Source organism: Musca vetustissima, unplaced genomic scaffold, assembly GCF_032173495.1.
Source record: "Musca vetustissima isolate MV318-11 ecotype Yass unplaced genomic scaffold, APGP_CSIRO_Mvet_v1 utg52412, whole genome shotgun sequence".
Taxonomy (NCBI): Eukaryota; Metazoa; Arthropoda; class Insecta; order Diptera; family Muscidae; genus Musca; species Musca vetustissima.
In genome coordinates, this window is record NW_026874930.1 from 1 (window position 1) to 19,536 (window position 19,536).

Below are 19,536 nucleotides of genomic sequence, written 5' to 3' on the forward strand. Positions count from 1 at the left end.
TAGTAGTCCCTCTAAAAATATTCTTTAAAAATCCACGCCTGTAGCGTTAGTAGTCCCTCTAAAAATATTCTTTAAAAATCCACGCCTGTAGCGTTAGTAGTCCCTCTAAAAATATTCTTTAAAAATCCACGCCTGTAGCGTTAGTAGTCCCTCTAAAAATATTCTTTAAAAATCCACGCCTGTAGCGTTAGTAGTCCTTCTAAAAATATTCTTTAAAAATCCACGCCTGTAGCGTTAGTAGTCCTTCTAAAAATATTCTTTAAAAATCCACTCCTGTAGCGTTAGTAGTCCCTCTAAAAATATTCTTTAAAAATCCACGCCTGTAGCGTTAGTAGTCCCTCTAAAAATATTCTTTAAAAATCCACGCCTGTAGCGTTAGTAGTCCCTCTAAAAATATTCTTTAAAAATCCACGCCTGTAGCGTTAGTAGTCCCTCTAAAAATATTCTTTAAAAATCCACGCCTGTAGCGTTAGTAGTCCCTCTAAAAATATTCTTTAAAAATCCACGCCTGTAGCGTTAGTAGTCCCTCTAAAAATATTCTTTAAAAATCCACGCCTGTAGCGTTAGTAGTCCCTCTAAAAATATTCTTTAAAAATCCACGCCTGTAGCGTTAGTAGTCCCTCTAAAAATATTCTTTAAAAATCCACGCCTGTAGCGTTAGTAGTCCCTCTAAAAATATTCTTTAAAAATCCACGCCTGTAGCGTTAGTAGTCCCTCTAAAAATATTCTTTAAAAATCCACGCCTGTAGCGTTAGTAGTCCCTCTAAAAATATTCTTTAAAAATCCACGCCTGTAGCGTTAGTAGTCCCTCTAAAAATATTCTTTAAACATTTACGCATAAATCGCTTATTGTCGCGTAAAACTATTCTTTAAAAATCCACTTCTGTAGCGCTTAGCCTCTTAAAAATGTTCTTTAAATTTCCCTTTAGTCCCTAAAAAAATTATTAACTAAAAATCCACGCCTGTAGCAATGATCCAACTCTGTATCGTTTATAATCCCTTAAACATATTCCTTCAAGCCTCATGTTCATTTCACATGTAGTCCCTGAGGAAATATTCTCAAAAAATCCCCGCTTATATCTCTTGTAGTCACTGAAGAAATATTCTGTAACAGTTCATACTTAACTTTTATAATCTCAGATGAATTATTTTTTAAAACCTGTAATCTTTAAAAGTCCACTTTTATAGCTTTTATAGACCCAGAAGAAATATTTTTTGAAAATCCACGCATATAGCTTTTACTGTCTATGATTACATATATTTTTTTTTTTTAATCCAAGAACATAGCTCTTATAGTTTTATAGTATAGTCCTTGAAATATAAATAGCTCTCGACAAAATCTTAAAAAATCACCTATATAACCTAGGTGATTCTTAAAAAATATTCCGTAAAAATCCAAGCATAGACTAATATACTTTGAAGAAATACTTCTTAACCCTGATAGTTTTTGATTGTCCTTGAAAAGTAGTAGTAGAATAGTAGTGATAGTCAAAAATTTTACATAATAGTCAACAATGTTTAAAAAGTTTTAAATATTTTTTAAAATTCTATGTAATTAGCTGATAAAATGCATGTACCTTAGAACTTTAACCTACTTTATGCAGATTTCTAGCACAAAATAAACGTATATGCTTTTATAAATGGTATTTAAAGATTCAAAGCTCTTAGTATTACTAACAATTCGTTCACTGATAAAAGATAAATAATAATTCAATAAAAATGCCATGTTTATAAATAGTTTTTATTGAGTCATCACGTCGTATTTTTATAATTTATGAGTCAACCTGTGTTTGGATCTAAAAAATGTAATGTTGCCAATACAAAGACAACATCGAACAAGTCTAATTCAAAGAAATGTGCTTAACACAGACCAAACAAAACACATGGTATTCATGTATTTATTAAAAAAAACCGTATGTACATATTAAAACAAACGTACATATCTTATACTCTCGAATGTGACTCACAATATGTCAACAGTACTGTACCCTCTTCACATACATAATCAAAGGGATACGGTAACCCTGAAAATTGCCTGCTTCGCTATTTTTGCATTCCACGTTTTATTTGTGTTCAACAGCTGTAAAATTGCAAAGCAAAAGCAAACATAATTGTTAAGGAAATCATATCAAGAGGAATGTGAATAGAATAGGTTATACCAATGATTCGTTTCTTTGGCAAAGTTATTTTCAAAACAAAATCATACCAAACAAAAACTGCAATACGGACAACCACTACTACTACTAAAGTACCAAATTTTACAACACTGATTGCCTCATGTCGCAGCAGCAGCAGCAGAGAAATAAATAAACATCAATTGTCATTGCTGACTGAAAGTTGGCGGTTTTTTCTTCTTGCCGAGAATAATATAAACAAAAGTTATAGATTGTTGAACAATCTTGGTGGTGTTGTCCGTGGAAAAATGTCTCAGCGAAATATAACATCATTTTTTAAGCCAAAGGACTCATCAGCCAATGCGGAAGTAAAGAAAACAAAAGTAACCAAGTCGGAAAATGCTGCCAAGGAAAAGGAGATTAAAGACAAAACAAGTAACACACCGGTGAAGAGGAAATCTGATCAGGAATCAGCTACAGGCAATGCAGCAAAATCAATTAAAACAGAGATCAAGACTGAAACAAGCCCTGGAAGTAAGGAAAATGAAAAATCAATTAGCAATAAAGTGAAGACAGAATCGACCACCTCTGTGGTGGTCAAAAAGGAACCAGTAAAAGAAGAGAAGGAAGACAAAAGTCCCGAGAAGCCTGCACAGAAAACAATGTGCCTACAATTGAATGACACAAAAGTGGATAGCATTACCACGGATTATAATCCCGACAAGGCGAATTATCATCCACTCAAAGATGCCGCTTGGAAAAAGGGCCAAAAAATTCCATATCTCGCATTAACACGCACGTTCCAGTTGATTGAAGAAACTCGAGGGCGTTTGAAAATGGTTGAAATATTGGGAAATTTCTTTAGTTCGGTTATAGTCACCAATCCAGATGATTTATTGCCAAGCATTTATTTGTCCATTAATCAATTGGCACCAGCCTATGAGGGTTTGGAACTTGGTGTTGCCGAAACAACGCTGATGAAAATCATTTGTGATACAACTGGACGTAAAATGGATTTTATTAAATCTCAAACGCATATAACTGGGGATTTGGGCATAGTAGCTGAACAATCCCGTATGGCCCAACGAATGATGTTCAAGCCAGCTCCGCTAACCATATCAGGTGTGTTCAAAAAACTCAAAGATATTGCAAATGCTCCGGGCAAAAATAAGGTAACACCCATTAAAGACATATTTATTGCATGTCGTGGATCGGAGGCCAGATTCTTTATCAGATCTCTGATTGGTAAACTGCGTATTGGCATTGCTGAACAAAGTTTAATAAATGCAGTGGCAACCGGTATTGTCAAGAGTAAGCATATGGACAATCTGAAGAAAATAGGTGAAGAAAAGTTGAAAACTGAAATCGAAGAGGTAACTCTAATACTAAAGACCACCTATTGCCAATGCCCAAATTATGATAAAATCATACCAACTCTATTGGAATATGGCATCAATGAGATAGAGGAACGTTGTCCCATGTTGCCGGGTGTGCCGATCAAGCCTATGTTGGCCCAACCAACAAAAGGTGTTTCAGAAGTACTCGAACGTTTTGATGGCCTCACAATTACTTGTGAATTTAAATATGACGGCGAGAGAGCACAGATACATTGTGACGAAAATGGTGTAATTTCAATCTTTTCACGTAATCAGGAAAACAATACAACCAAATATCCCGATATTATTTGTAGAATAGGAGAGTTTTCCAAAGAATGTGTCAAATCCTACATCATTGACAGTGAAATTGTTGCCTGGGATGTGGAGCAAAAAATGATCCTGCCCTTCCAGGTGCTAACGACAAGAAAACGCAAAAACGTCGATGTCCAAGAAATTAAGGTACAGGTCTGTGTCTACGCATTCGATTTATTATACCTAAATGGCGAACCGTTGGTTACCAAACCCTTTGCGGATCGTCGAAAGCTAATGAAGGAGAATTTCAATGAAACAGAAGGTATGTGGCATTTCGCTCATGCCATGGACACCAGTGATGTGGATGAAGTTCAGGCATTCCTCGAAGAATCGATTAAAGGAAACTGTGAAGGTTTGATGGTTAAGACCCTACAGAAAGATGCCACATATGAGATTGCTAGACGCTCACGAAATTGGTTAAAACTGAAAAAAGATTATCTGGCTGGTTGTGGAGACTCATTGGATTTAGTTGTTATTGGTGGTTATCGTGGTAAAGGTAAACGTACTGGCAGTTACGGCGGTTTCCTTCTCGCCTGTTATGATGATGAAAATGAAGAATATCAAAGTATATGTAAAATCGGAACTGGCTTTTCCGATGAAAGTCTACAGACACATGCCGATTTCTTTAAAAATCATGTTGTACCAACGAAGAAATCGTACATTGCTTGTGACAGTTCTCTGGAACCTGATGATTGGTTTGAACCCGTTCAAGTATGGGAGGTCAAGTGTGCTGATCTTTCTATAAGTCCTATACACAAGGCAGCTATTGGTATTGCAGATCCGGAAAAAGGTATATCGCTGAGATTTCCACGTTTCATAAGAATACGAGATGACAAAACCCCCGAAATGGCCACAACTGGTCGTGAAGTGGCATATATGTACAATTCTCAGGATCAAATTAAAAATCAACAAAGTCGTCAAACAGCAATGGATGATGATTTCTATTGAATTTTTTAAAATTTTATTTGATTGTATTAAACAAAATTTATACATATATTACATGTTGTATGAGAAAACAATAAATAATACTAATTTAAGAAAACAATTTTTATTAGTTTGTATTGCATTTATAGTATTTGTAAAACCAACTTTCCTTTAATTCCCTTACAATATCAAACCATGTTTGTCATCCCAGTGGTATACAGTGTATGTGTTTTATAAATAAACAGTCGCATATGGCTAGATCAATTAAATCCATTTGCCCATAGTTTATTTCCAATTGAATTACTAATCAGTCATGACCGATTATATAAAGCTCCACCGGTATCCAAGTAATTTTGTTTCATAAGGTATGATCAAAATATCAATTTTTATTTTCAAACCTAAATTCTATGCAGATTTACAAAGAGTATTTTACCATCTTCAGAAATTCTTCAATCAACAATAACACAATGGACTAATGAAAAAATAACAAATATTTAAAATGTTTATCCTTTTATAGGCCGTGATAAGGTATATAAATAATGTTTTAACTATATTAATCTCATATCGTATATAAATAATAACAAAAGCATAATTGTTAGGAGAAGCAAAAAACTGTTTTATATTAAACATCAAAAAAGAAAAGTATCAGGGTGATATTGCATATGAATAATAGACAATAATTTGTTCAACAAATTTAGTTATTTAGTTTAATGGCAGTCATAACAATTAAGTAAAATTTTGAATTTTTTGTAAGTTACGCCTTTTTGTTTTTTGTTAATAGAAGTTCCTTTTTTGACCGCAGACGTGTAAAACTTTGTCAACACATGTAGTTTATTGACATTCACAGTATTCATTCAAAAAGCCAATTTTCAATTTTTTGTTAGTTACGCCTTTTTGCATTTTAGCTGACGATATGTATGTTACAGACATGAGTCCAACATCTGGCTTTTCTTTATTGCTTACAGTTTGTTTCCTTTTAAGATAGCAATTGTTCGTTTTTGTTAAATGTCGCGTGCTTCATCGATACAATCTTTCAAACTCTTTCGATATGTTTGGTGACCAAGTATTATTAACCTGTATGGCATACAGGTTAATAATACTTTGTCACCGATTGTCTGTACACAATTAAAGAAACGTAAAATCGTGTCATCATTGTCAGCCTATTGTTGTTATTGTTTCAGCAGATGTTCCCCTAATAAGAAGATACCAGATAATTGCTTAGGTATGATGGTTGTTGGTTGTACCATGTAATTGGCAATGCATCCAATGGTCAATGTTGGACTACCAGTGGCCAGTATTTATAATTGTTTTTGACTTTGGCGCTTATAAAGACTAATAAATTTTCTATTGATAATTAAAATTGTTATTTGTTTAACTATTCATGTTTTTTCCATTATTTCTTCACTTGACTATTTTAAGAATTTCAAATCAATACAAGTGATTTCTTCGTTTTGTTTGCTTGCTATTTCATTCAAGATGCAATAATGTCGTATGAAACTTGCACTTTCTATTGATGGAATTAGATTATGGTTATGTTGGTTATTTTAATGTTTCATTAATATAAATTAAAATTTTAATTTAAGTGTTGACCTAGATAGAGTTTTTGTAGATTAATTTTTAAAGCTGTGGAAAACTGTTTTAAGAAAATTACTTAATATTACTTAATGTAAAAGTGTGTCATGCATCCTATTTTTTTTATTTTAATAAACAATTGTTGAGTTTTCAATATGTGTTATATCTATTATTCATTTCATTTCATTTATTTCATACATAGTAACGCATAAGCTAATAAAGCCAAACAATTTTACATTACAATATACTAACTAAGAATGTTGTAATATACAATAAAGAATTAAAAAAAAATATCTTATATACAATTATAAAAATGTTAATGCAATTTCCCTATAAAATTGGTTCCCCATGAAGTAAAATTAACAAAATAATATTAAAATAACAAAAAAGTACCAACTATTTTAAACAATCACATTTGGTTTAGCGCAAATTCAGTATATCTGTTAATAAATATATTTACAGACTTATAAACTAAATAAAAAATATCTAAATTATTATTTACACAATTACTAATAATCATGAAGATCATCTATTAATGGTGCACTTGGTTCATAGCTATTCCGATGGATGGTGGTAATTGTTGATGTTCTATTGTATTGATCTGTTAGTAAGGGCGACGCCGCGGGCAATACTGGTATATCGAAATAGTTTGGCGGCATTTGGAGTAATCGCACTTGTTCATAAAATCTCTGCAATTCAATAAATATCACATTATTAAAGCGTACACATAAACCGGAAATAACATCTGCGGATAATTGAGAGTGTAGCAAACGCAAAACGTCTACAGTGTGTTGATACAGCAAATTGCATTCGGCCATAATGGTGACCAGAGCTGTCACGCGGCATAAACCCTTTTTGGAATTTGAAAATATTTTATCTGTCTTCAGATTCATAAATATGAAATTTTTTAAATGTAGCAATTCCTCCAAATAATCACACATATCTAAACAAAGTTGAAAGCTATTTGGAAGAGAAAGAAACAGAAGTAAAATTATAGAAATACAAATTGTTTTCTTTTTTACTTACGTAGTATTCAAATCCATATCAGTTTCATAGTCATATTGAAAATCTCCTTTAATATGTCGATAGGTTTGATGAAATGTAAGTTTCCTTTGTAACACCCGGCAATATTGCGTAATACACTGTGCCAAGTGATGGGTCTTTTGGGCCGACCAAAAGATTGCCCATATTTCAAATTGTTGTAAATATTGGAATGAATCGTGTAGTACTTGTTTATGTCCTTCATGCAAAATTTTATGCATTAAAATACAAAATTTCCACATTGAAAATCGATTTGATGTCAATTCCTGATGTTGGGCAATATCCATAATACGATAGCCATTTTTGAATTCGCGAGTCTTTAATATCACAAGGCGGACATAAGTTGGATCCAGGGGCTTTTCCTTAGGACAAAGACATTTCTTTATTGCTTTTTTCTAGAAGAAATAAACGAATGCATAGCCATTAATAACAATTCATTTTATTTATTTATAAATTTTTTTATAGAAGTAATAAAAATACATTGGGTATGTTCGTTTACACAATTATTTATACAAATTGTTACTTGATGTTGGTTGTTTGCGCAAATATCCAGTAAAAGAGAGCGAATTGAAAGAGAAAAATGTACAGTTGTGTTACGCTATATTTGCAAATTATTACGGGGAAAATATTTTTCATCAGCTGATATTTTATCAGCTTTCTAATAGGAGGTAAATCCGTAAAAGGTTTGTAGTGTATAATAAGGTCTTAAAAGGTCTAAAAGGGCATTGCTCGAGGTTTCCTCAGCGCATTAGTTGGTTGAAACGATAACAATTATGAATTTTCTTATACAAGAAAACTGCAATACTCAGCAAATTTGATTGTATCGTGATTTATGTAAAACGACCCAGAAGGAAATTTTTGTACACATTATATGTGAAATAAAAAATACGATAATACAATTCGAGCTTTACTATTGGTCTGTTCCCGTACTGCAAGAATCTACTCGATTTTACTTTTTTCTTCGACAGCATAAAGGAAAATTCGTTATCGTAGTAGAAAGTAGTAGATTCTTGCAGTACGGGAACAGACCAAATATATAGGGAACCAAAATTAAATACAACACAATTTTGTGTAATGTTTTACTTTTATTTTTTGATATACTCCCAAATCTGCAGACGGTGGAATAGTATCAGCGTTTAATTGTTTTCTGAACTGGGGTTTCAACCACGAATTGAGATGAGTATTCCAATTATATTAATTAAAAAGAGTATTAATCGCGCGTTAACAATAATACATTATCATTACATTATCAAATCAAATAAATCGCAACAGAAGTTCGTCGCCCTTAGGTTTACAATTTACTTCGATTTCCTAATGGGAAAATGTGAAGCAGCAAATCCCTTGACAATGAAAAATTCCGAAATATCAAACTGAAACTAGTATTACATACAATAATACTACGTTTACACTGTACCGGATTTAGTTAACCCAGTGCGTTTCAATTGTCAATTCCATTGTTATACTCCCAAATCTGCAGACGGTGGAATAGTATCAGCGTTTAATTGTTTTCTGAACTGGGGTTTCAACCATGAATTGACATGAGTATTCCAATTATATTAATTAAAAAGAGTATTAATCGCGCGTTAACAATAATACATTATCATTACATTATCAAATCAAATAAATCGCAACAGAAGTTCGTCGCCCTTAGGTTTACAATTTACTTCGATTTCCTAATGGGAAAATGTGAAGCAGCAAATCCCTTGACAATGAAAAATTCCGAAATATCAAACTGAAACTAGTATTACATACAATAATACTACGTTTACACTGTACCGGATTTAGTTAACCCAGTGCGTTTCAATTGTCAATTCCATTGTCTATTTGTCAAATAAATCCTGATAAAGTGGGTTAACCCTGCAAAAAGTTCTAATGTAAATGCCGTTTAACAAATTTCTATGTGGTTGTTGTTGAATTGTCTTTGTTGTAGTTTTGCAGTTATGTACTTTGTATAATTGTAGCATGGCTTTGGGCATAACTCTTGGCTTACACTACACTTTACAGGAAACTTTAAAGTGAACGGCGGTACTGTAATGTTAAAGTTAATCACTGCATGACAATAACTAAGAGAGACAGAATGTGGTAGGTGTAGTTCTTCAGATCCCCTAATAATTAAGCCATGTAAAATAAATTATTCAGATCTCAGACGAAACTACGTAGTCGAGAAACTCGAGTTCTCCATTGCTCACCAGGAGACCGGCGAAATGAGTCGATATAAACTATGTTGGAACTTTTTCGTTACTTATAAAAATTTTGTCGTTGTCATAAGTGACATGTTGTTAAACTGCCTCGTTATAAATGATTTCACCATTATATAACATAAAAGACGCATTTTTATAAAACTCGTAAATTAGGAGTCACTTGAGTCTTTTTTTCTTTATTTATTTTTTTAATTATATTCTTTTATCTTTATCTTTTTTAATTATACTACAAATATCGAATAATATATCAATATATTTTTTTCCTTTACCAAATCTTCAACCATTTCGATATATTATAGATTTTGTGTTCTTATTTATAAAACGCAAATTATAAATTGCCAACACATTTCATATTTATTCGACATATGTTCGTATGTTAACACCAGAAATTATCAAACTAGACTACCAAACATATTCATTTCAAATCTAGAAAAAGTGTAATTAATTTCTATTTGATATATTTTCTTGCATTTTAATCTTATCTAATCGACATTTTACGTTGATATCTCTCTAAATATAAACAAAGTATTACTCATACAAATAGTATAAGGATTATTTTTTTATATTTTGATTTAAAAAAAAATATGCTCCCAAGACCATTGTAGGTCTGCAAAAAATTCTAATTAGAAAAAAAGTCCCTTATAATCATAAAGATGGATTATCAATATTACATTTAACACACGGAATAAGACCATGAAAATAGGTACTTCAAATGGGAAACGATTTTATTAACCCTGAAACTTCCAAATGTATTCCTTTTGGCATTCTTTAGACAATAAGAATGGCGTATTTACTTTAAACGTATTTAAATGTGTACCTTTTATTGAAAAAATTGCTGTAAAATTTTAAATAAGGAAGATATTTGGATCAAATTTTGAGAAATCGTTCTTGAGGTATTTTCATTCATAATTGGAGAAAAAATTATAAATATTTTCTATACATATAATTTTTAATGTTACCACCTACGTAGATTAATAGCTGTGATACATGTGTTTTAAATTAGTCTATACGGATCTGATCTAGATGTAGGAACTCAAAAATATATATTGTTACTGTATGTTGTCTTTTTACAACATTGTAATATACATTGATATTGTATATTCAGTTTTTTATATATCCTTAACACACAAGAGAATAAATCTGCAAAAAAAGTTACCAGATACTGATAATGACATGCGGAAACTTTCTGCAACATTTTACTTAAGAAGGCTAATCATTTATATGTTAACTCCAGATGGAAAGGAACATATTTAATATATATTTGTATCGTTATTTTTAACCATAGACATCGAACCATTTTTTTATTATATGATTTTGAAAATAACCATCATTTTGTATTGTTTTCAGGTTACATCATGGATAACCAATGATGGCAGTGAATGTTTACAACGTTTTATTAACATGGAATTGGATTGGGATACACCCATGAAAGAACGTGAACAAGAATTTGAAAAATACTATTTTATATCAATGGTAAGTGTGATGACCTTACACATACATATTTATATTTCTATTATAATTAAAAATATATTATCAATTTTTCTCAGAAAAATCTTGCTAAAGGACGTGATTTACATGTTGCTGCCGCCAATATGGATCCATTGCAAGAAAGTGCCTTACATCTAAGACAAGCCTTAGACTGTTTTGCCGAAAAATTAGAAACAGCACGTGAACGAATAGAAGGATTTACACGTTTGCATCAGTTGCTAAATCAAAATATACAAGATGAAAACGCGCAACAGGAAATGGAACGTCTGGTCGAAAAATATGGTGTTAAGGGTCTGCTAGAGAAATATCGTGATAAGGGTAAACGTAAACCGGAAACTCTAAATTTAAGTCATAACAATAATCTGGATAGAGCAACAAGTGCTAAATCGCCACAAATGTTAAGCAGCACACCGGATCAGACGAAATCACGTTTATTGTGCCACAGATCAAGTAGTTATGGTACCGGTTCCTATGAGAGCCCCAATGCCTGTCAATGTTGGCGTGACAGTCGCAATTTAGACTACATGGAAGATGATCTAATCGATAATGACGAGGAAGAGGGACGTTCAAAAATTGCCGACTCTGGTGTTGGTGAATGTCAACGTTGTGAGGGGAATCCGAAATTAACACGAATATGTTCATGCCAAAGCCTAAATGAAGAGAATGAAAATTTGTATAAAAAGCAGTAAGTGAATATTTCATAAGCAATTGAGATTTTATGAAAAATTATTATTAATGTTTTACAGTGATGAACTCGATGATGAATGCTTCGAGCAGCCATCTAAATGCTATATGAATATACACTCACCACTGGAGGCAAATAAACATTTGCAATGTTTTGCTTCCACCTTTGAATTGCCAAAATTAGAAGAATTGAGTTGCTTAGATCCCAAAATACAAAAGTAAGTATTGATGTAAGGCCATGGCAAAGACATTCATTCTTAAGGGGACATTTTTTTTAAATTTCTAGGGTGGACCTTTTCAATTAAAATTAAAATTATTATTTTTTAAATTAATCCATTAATATTTTTTATAATAATCTCTTCTTTTTTCAGAACGCTCCTCTTGATCATGCGCGAAATGATTGGCACGGAACGTGACTATGTACGTTCACTATACTATGTCATTGAGAATTATATCGATGAATTGCTGCGTGATGATATTCCACAATCGTTACGCGGTCAACGTAATGTTATCTTTGGAAATATTGAGAAAATATTCGAATTTCATAATAATCATTTTCTTGCCGAATTGGAACGTTATGAAAATAATCCACTTAAAGTTGGTGCTGCCTTTTTGCAAATGGAATCGAAATTCTATCTGTATGCCTTATATAATAAAAATAAACCAAAAAGTGATGCGCTTATGAGTGAATACGGAACGACATTCTTTAAGGTATGTAATGAATGAGAGTTTTGATAAATATTTTATGCATTTCTTAAAGTGTATGCTAATAAATATATGAAGTATTTTAAAAATAAATCTTAAAAATTTATATAGAATTACAACAATATATTAAATAAAATTAAATTATAATAATAAATTATAATAATAAAATTATTAACGAAATTATAAAATACATCTTTACAGACATCTATAAATATTTATGCATTATCTATATGTTGTAATAAATTGAGTAGAATATAATAACAAATATTATACACCCAATATCTTATTATATCTTTCATATTTATATCTTTCAGACAAAACAATTAGAATTGAATGATAAAATGGATTTGGCCTCGTACCTATTAAAACCTGTTCAACGTATGGGAAAGTATGCTCTACTGCTACAACAATTGGTTAAGGCCTGTAGCAATGTAGAGGTATGTAATTTTAATTAAATTCTATAAAATGTTCTTTATAATTATAATTTGGTATATTCTCTAGGGACCTGCCCTTCAGGAAATAGCTGCCGATGTTGAAGAGCTACAAAAAGCCGAAGAAATGGTTAAATTTCAATTAAGACATGGAAACGATTTACTTGCCATGGACTCATTACGGGACTGTGATGTCAATCTCAAAGAACAGGGTCGTTTGTTGAGACAAAATGAATTTCTAGTATGGCAAGGACGTGCCGGTAAGAAAACACTAAGACATATATTTCTATTCGAAGAATTGGTATTATTTAGTAAATCACGAAGATTTCCCGACCATAAGGTGAGTGAAACAAATGGAACACAAATGTGTAATATTTTAAATAAAACACTTTTCCGATTTGCAGAATCTTGATATTTATATTTACAAGAATAGTATTAAGACTTCGGATATTGGTTTAACGGCCCATGTCGGTGATTCACCAACCAAATTTGAAATTTGGTTTAGAAAACGTAAACCCGAAGACACATGGACACTGCAGTGTATGTCAGAGGATATAAAGAATGCATGGACTGAGGAGATTTCTAAATTATTGTGGAGCCAAGCGAAAAGAAATCGAGGTATTATAAAATGGATTTACTTAATTAAAACTGTTAATCATTTGTTTATATATTAAATTACAGAAATTCGCCTTGCGGAAATGTCTTCAATGGGTATTGGTAGTAAACCTTGTCTGGACATACGACCCAGTAATAATCAAATAAATGATAGATCCATAACCATTAGTCAATTGGGTAAAAGTAAGTTGCAGTTGTCAAGACACATTTTATTTTATTGTTTCCAACAAAATTATAAAAAATAGAATATACTGTAAAAATATGTGTAATGGGATTATCATTAAATTATTTTGGTGGGGATTTTAATACTAAAATTAATACCATTTGTATTTAGTTACTGCAGAATAGTCAGGCGTAATCTCAAATAGTTGGTTTTATATAAATAACCATACATTAGTGGGAAAAATATGGCATTGTCCGCCAAGGGCTAAGGCATGAAAGGCTATAGCTTCGTATCTCGCAACTGATACTCATCTAAAAAAAATCAATTCCAAAGTCCAAATAAATATTGCTTATTAATACAATAATCCTTCCAAATAAATAAAAAGACATTCAAGTAATGTTTTTTAACTTACAAAGCAAAAACAAGTGAAAATTGCAGTTAACTACAAAGAAAATAGATTAATTTCTATTCATTGTAGTTAATTGCTGACTGAAATTCTATCATTAACTATTAATGTCAGCATTTTTTGTACTTTACAATATAAATAATTCTAAAACAGATTTATTTCAAAATATAATATATAGTAGTTCTTTTTCTATTCTTTTTAATAAATTTATTTAAATCTTAAATAGTAGTGGATTTGTCAATATTATGAAGTTTATTACGTTAAATTATTAAAAAAATATATTTGTTGATCTTAAGACCATTGTTACTTTTTTACTTAATTGATTATTTTTTTTATTATGTATTATTCTAGCTCCAAAATTACGTCACTCATTTGTCGGCCTTAGTACAGATCAAACGAAAACATCACGACGACCTACATCGCTAATATCAGAAAGTTCTCTATCGAGTGGTACGAGCAGTTCATCTTTAAGTAAATCATCAACGACTTCGTCGAACTCTTCAGTCCACAATACCTCACATCATTATCAGCCCGGAATTGGTCTGGAATTAATAAATGAATCGCAGACCTTGGATCACAATGAGAATAATAAATCCTCAAACCAACAACATAATTATCATCATCACCACCAACACCAAAACAGCCAAATGACACACAGTGTTTGCCATAGCCATGGTAACCGAAATCGAAATAATCATAAACGTTCCACGACCATTGTCAGCCAACTATCTATGGGTATTGATTTTGATTTAAATTATTATTGTTTTTAATATTGCACACAGTGAATGTTTTAATTTTTTATTGTAAATATGTAAAATGTTTTAATTTGTGTGTATGTAATGTTATGTTGCATTTTTTAGTTTTGCATGTTTTTTTTTTGTTTGTATTTATTATTTTTTGTATAGTTTTTTGTTTAGTTCGAGTAACAACGTAGACATAGCTCAATATTATAATCATTATTTCCTGGCTCATTCATACTGATATGATCCAGGATATTATGTTCAATTGTTTACAACATACAGAGGAGCAAAAAGGGATCGAGATAATTATATAAGCTCCTTTTTGTGGCGTTTTCTAGAATGTATTATACTATTCAGAAATATTTTACAAGATTTTTACTGTATATATGACACTTTCAAAAATGTATAAGAAGCCCCCATATAACGGTAAACCCAATTTTCAGTATTTTGAGGGTTGTGATCGTATTCTTCGACCGTATTGGCTGCAATTAAGTACTTTGATTTGTTATTGGTTAGCAAACCTCTCCACTAAAAATTATAAATATATGTAAAATTTTCTGGTAGCCCTCATATAAGGGTACCCCTAATTTTCTGTATTTTGAGGTTCTTGATCGCGTTTTTCAACCGAATTCGCAGTAATTTGATATTTTGTAGTCTTATGTGGTAACAAGTCTACTTACCAAAAATTATTAATGTTCACCCCCTTTTAGGGTTATTTAGTTATTTGATTTGTTCCATGTGTCCTAATATACGCGTATTCTATCATAGTATGGGTTATATTCGTTACTCGAAATTGTCAGTTTTTACCCTACAAAGTATTGAGTTCTATAACGATTTAGCAATCTGCTGTAATCATTCCGCCTTCTAAGGATATCGTGATAAAAAAAAACTCGAACCTGACAATGATGAAACATATCGGTCAGCATTTAGGCATCTCCCCATATAATGATACCTTCTGTAGAAAAATATTGAGATACAAAACTATTTCGGTCATTAATTAGGCATAGCCCCTCATATTATGATAGCCCCAAAGATTCACTAATTCCTAGCTATGTAATCAAATTTGGTCCCCTTTAGGCATAGCCTCATATAACTTTGCAGTAGTTTGAGGATTTTCTACACATGTTTCACTCTACCATGCATAATCAATATCGGTTCACGTTTTGGGGTTTTTAGATTTTATGAAAAATACCGATTAAAAATCGTTGAAATTAGTATTTGGTGTACATAACTGTTTACATAAATCGGTTTGTAGAACTGTCGGTATAGGTCCACTTAACGCTTCTTTCACTTGCTTATTTTGATAATTACCGGTTCACCTACTTTTTGTGCCTATATGTAATCCAAGAGAAGAACTTCACATTTTTAATACAAACGGGTGAACTTTTCTTTCATCCATCGGATTCCTGATATTGATTTATAATACCCCAGGGGATTTAATTTAATAAGCCATTTTAGTCAGGCCCGATTTTTTACACACTGAAGGGCGTTTCAACTGATTTTATTAGAGATTGATTTCTATTAACTGTGCATCACAATATTAAAGTACAACATAGTTAGTCCTCTGAAAAAGAATGCCCTCTCGAAACCCTTTTATGGGTTTCATTTTATTTGATTTAAATTATGTTCTTCGATACTAACATATATTTTTAAATATTTATCTACAAAAAATGTTAAATTAAAAGTAAACTGTAAATAAAATATATTTTAAAACATTTTTTTCTTTTAATTGAAACATTGTATATAAAATTGAAATTTATTAAAATTCATACTAAAAATTAATTTTTCTTTGAAAATTTACATTCTTTCAATTTGGCATTGAATATCTTGTGTATATAACTTCTTTTAAAAATTGATACCAAAATATAAACTAACATTTCTAATCTACCTTTATGTGTCGTTGTATATGCTACAGAAAGTGGTATTATGTCTGATATATGCATGACACCAGATCAGGATAATAATGATTTAATAACAACATGGACATCCAATCCAACAGATGGCTTAGTCGTTTCACCGGTTAACAACAACAACAATAATGCTGGTAATAAGTTTCTCCTTAAATGTCATACATTTACAATGAATAAGAAGCTCGATCAGCAACATCAGCAGCAACAATACTCAAAGGATTCCAAAAATGGCGATTTCAATGATGAAGTATCTTAAAAGCTGTCACAACTTTAGATATTTATTTAAGCCATATTCATTACCTATTCATAAAATATATGTTTATAATTATATTAATAACACGGTGCTAAAAACAAAATAACACAAATTAACACAAAAAAAAACTCAAAACACAACCATGTCCTTGATAAATTGCAAAAGTACTGACTCATATTAAAAATAATAAAATATTCATTCACTTAAATAATATTTTAAAAAATACGTAAACACTTATTTGGTTTTGAATAAATGATTACAAATACAATAAAGCAACTCAATTCTTGTCCACTGAAAATGTAAACTAAAAATGTAAAAAAAATTTCATTTCAAATTTTCACAGAACAAAAAGTGAAGAAAGAGTTTTTTTTTAATCTATAACCTCACATGTTTAGAGTATTTTTTATTGATGTGAAACTCCATTTTATATGACCATACAAGTGCCTTTTTGTCATCTAAATAAACAGCATACACTTTCAATATAAGCAATTTTATAGCACCGTGTAAATTTTCATACGAAGAAACAATTTAAAACTTCTCTAATATTTATAGTATAGCTTTAAAATAAAATAAGCGTATTTTTTGTTTAAAATTTTGAATATGTTTCATATACATATATATTTTTTCTGTTGTCTTGAGCATTTCAATATATTTTATTGTCATAACACACGATAATTGTTAATTTTAATGTTAGAGCAATGAACAATAAAATCATGTATTTATTAATTTCTCATAATTGTTTATAAATATTCTAAATATGCATGTGTGTGTACTTTTGTTATTTATTACTTAATATATTTCTTATCACAAGATTTTGTTTATTTCAATTCACACTTTTGTAAATTACATCAATAGATCCCTAGTTATATATTCGAAAAATCAAACAAAATACGATATATCCGATTCGAAATATAGTTATAATTTTAAACGAATGTTTTATATACAAAAGAAATTTCTACATAATAAATAAATTTGCAAATAAAGTTAATAATACATAATAAATATGTATTTTTTATGTATTGGGGTTATAAATTTGAGGGATAGTGAAATGAATACCATAGTTTCAATATCAATTTATTTTTATTATTCCAGCTTTCTCATTGAACAATAAAGTGAATCCAAAATGTAGTTAAAAATAACATAATAAATGAATTTTGGGCGTTATATCAGAATTACGTCCCTTTACCAAAGGCAAAGGCCCACACGAGAAATTAAGGGTTAAAAATGTTTCTTCATACAAACGCCATGTCACAATTTGGACTTTCGCAAAGTATATATACTTCGTATTACGACAAAAATGCATATGAGAATTATGAACGCTCATATTGAAAGCAATGAGATCTAAAATTATCTATGATTTTCAAACTATATTATTAAATATTGCCAGATGATCAATATATTTGATATTGCGACGAATATACTGGGTGACTCAAATAAAATAAATGTTTAACAAACATATATTGGAGGTGTATTTTTACTTTTCAAAAAAAAATTGCTTAGTAATTTCCTATAAAATTAATTTTTTGCATACGAGTTAGAAAAAATTGTTACACGAACGTTAAGTAGATCTTTTTATTTTTGAAAGCGTGCTACATATACGAAGACATATCAAAGGTTTTCCTTAAATATAAGATGTGTGAGGTAGTCTACATGACACATGAACACTTGATACCTACACATACATACAAAATTATGTTAGAGGTAAAAACGAAAATATGTATTAATATTATGTCAACATTCAATTTAATTTTAATTTATATCGTCTTTGTGAAGCACATTTGGACTATTTCAAGATTTTAAAGAACATTTTTGTTGTGTTTTTTTTTTATTTAAAGACAAATAGTTTTCGCCTAGGCAAAAAAATTGACGTTAAACATAAGTTTTCTCTATGAATTCGCTTCCTGGCTGACCTTATATAGGCCTTGGTAAAGACGACTGGTTATATGTAACCCAAGTATAATAGATTTGGATTAAATTTGTTGAAAATTTTCATCTTTGATCCTATTTTAATTTACAATAAAAAGAATGTATTTGTCGATTTTGGCGGCCCTGTGTCTATCGGAGTCTACTTGTCGGAGTCAAGTAATTTTCATGTAACTTATGTATGTTCGATAAATATATTAAATCATTTTTTGTGTTAGCTTTAACCAAACGTTCAAAGATTTTTTTAATATCAATTATTATTATTTTTAATTTTGTAATGTAAAAAACGTAGACCCCATTTTTCGATTTTTAAGAAATTTGCATATCCGTATTGGATTGAGTCTAGAATGAGGTATGGCTAATGAGGGTATATAAACTTTGCTACGCAAATATGTGCCTTATCAAAATATTGATTTTAAACCTCATATTTCTTTGAGCCAAATCCGTTTCAGACAATTTGTAGTCCATTTAAAAATTTCTGTCTGGCCGGCTGGTGCGCACGATAATCTCGAAGGGAGTAATTGCTTTCATCTAAACTTTGCACATCGTAATATATATTTCAAAGTTAAATCAAGTTAGAAGATGGGGAATATGCGTCAACTCCTTTTTGTAGCTCTCACAGAAAATGTTCAAATTTTTGCTGAAAATTCATTTTGTAATATCATGCGAACGAATTAT

General features: G+C 30.7%; 2 protein-coding genes across 2 annotated transcripts; both read left to right on the forward strand.

The window, feature by feature from the left end:
* The first annotated feature begins 2,737 nt into the window (after positions 1–2,737).
* On the forward strand, positions 2,738–4,756 carry LOC133337422 (DNA ligase 1). The gene has a single exon (XM_061545647.1). The coding sequence runs from the start codon at positions 2,777–2,779 to the stop codon at positions 4,748–4,750; it is 1,974 nt and encodes a 657-aa protein (XP_061401631.1). The 5' UTR covers positions 2,738–2,776; the 3' UTR covers positions 4,751–4,756.
* A 6,092-nt stretch (positions 4,757–10,848) lies between these two features.
* LOC133337428 (protein still life, isoforms C/SIF type 2) lies at positions 10,849–16,938 on the forward strand. The gene is made up of 11 exons (XM_061545652.1): positions 10,849–11,013; positions 11,088–11,370; positions 11,422–11,713; positions 11,775–11,930; positions 12,084–12,423; positions 12,732–12,854; positions 12,919–13,188; positions 13,253–13,466; positions 13,530–13,646; positions 14,384–14,767; positions 16,688–16,938. Exons 1-11 carry the CDS (start codon positions 10,849–10,851, stop codon positions 16,936–16,938), a joined length of 2,595 nt encoding a protein of 864 aa, XP_061401636.1.
* Positions 16,939–19,536: the final 2,598 nt, after the last annotated feature.

Coding starts and splice junctions, on each gene's coding strand:
- LOC133337422 (XM_061545647.1), top strand. CDS start 2,777: ATGTGCCTACAATTGAATGACACAAAAGTGGATAGCATTACCACGGAT.
- LOC133337428 (XM_061545652.1), top strand. CDS start 10,849: ATGATTTTGAAAATAACCATCATTTTGTATTGTTTTCAGGTTACATCA. Junction 13,647..14,383: donor CATTAGTCAATTGGGTAAAA/GTAAGTTGCAGT, acceptor GTATTATTCTAG/CTCCAAAATTACGTCACTCA. Junction 14,768..16,687: donor TGTCAGCCAACTATCTATGG/GTATTGATTTTG, acceptor TATATGCTACAG/AAAGTGGTATTATGTCTGAT.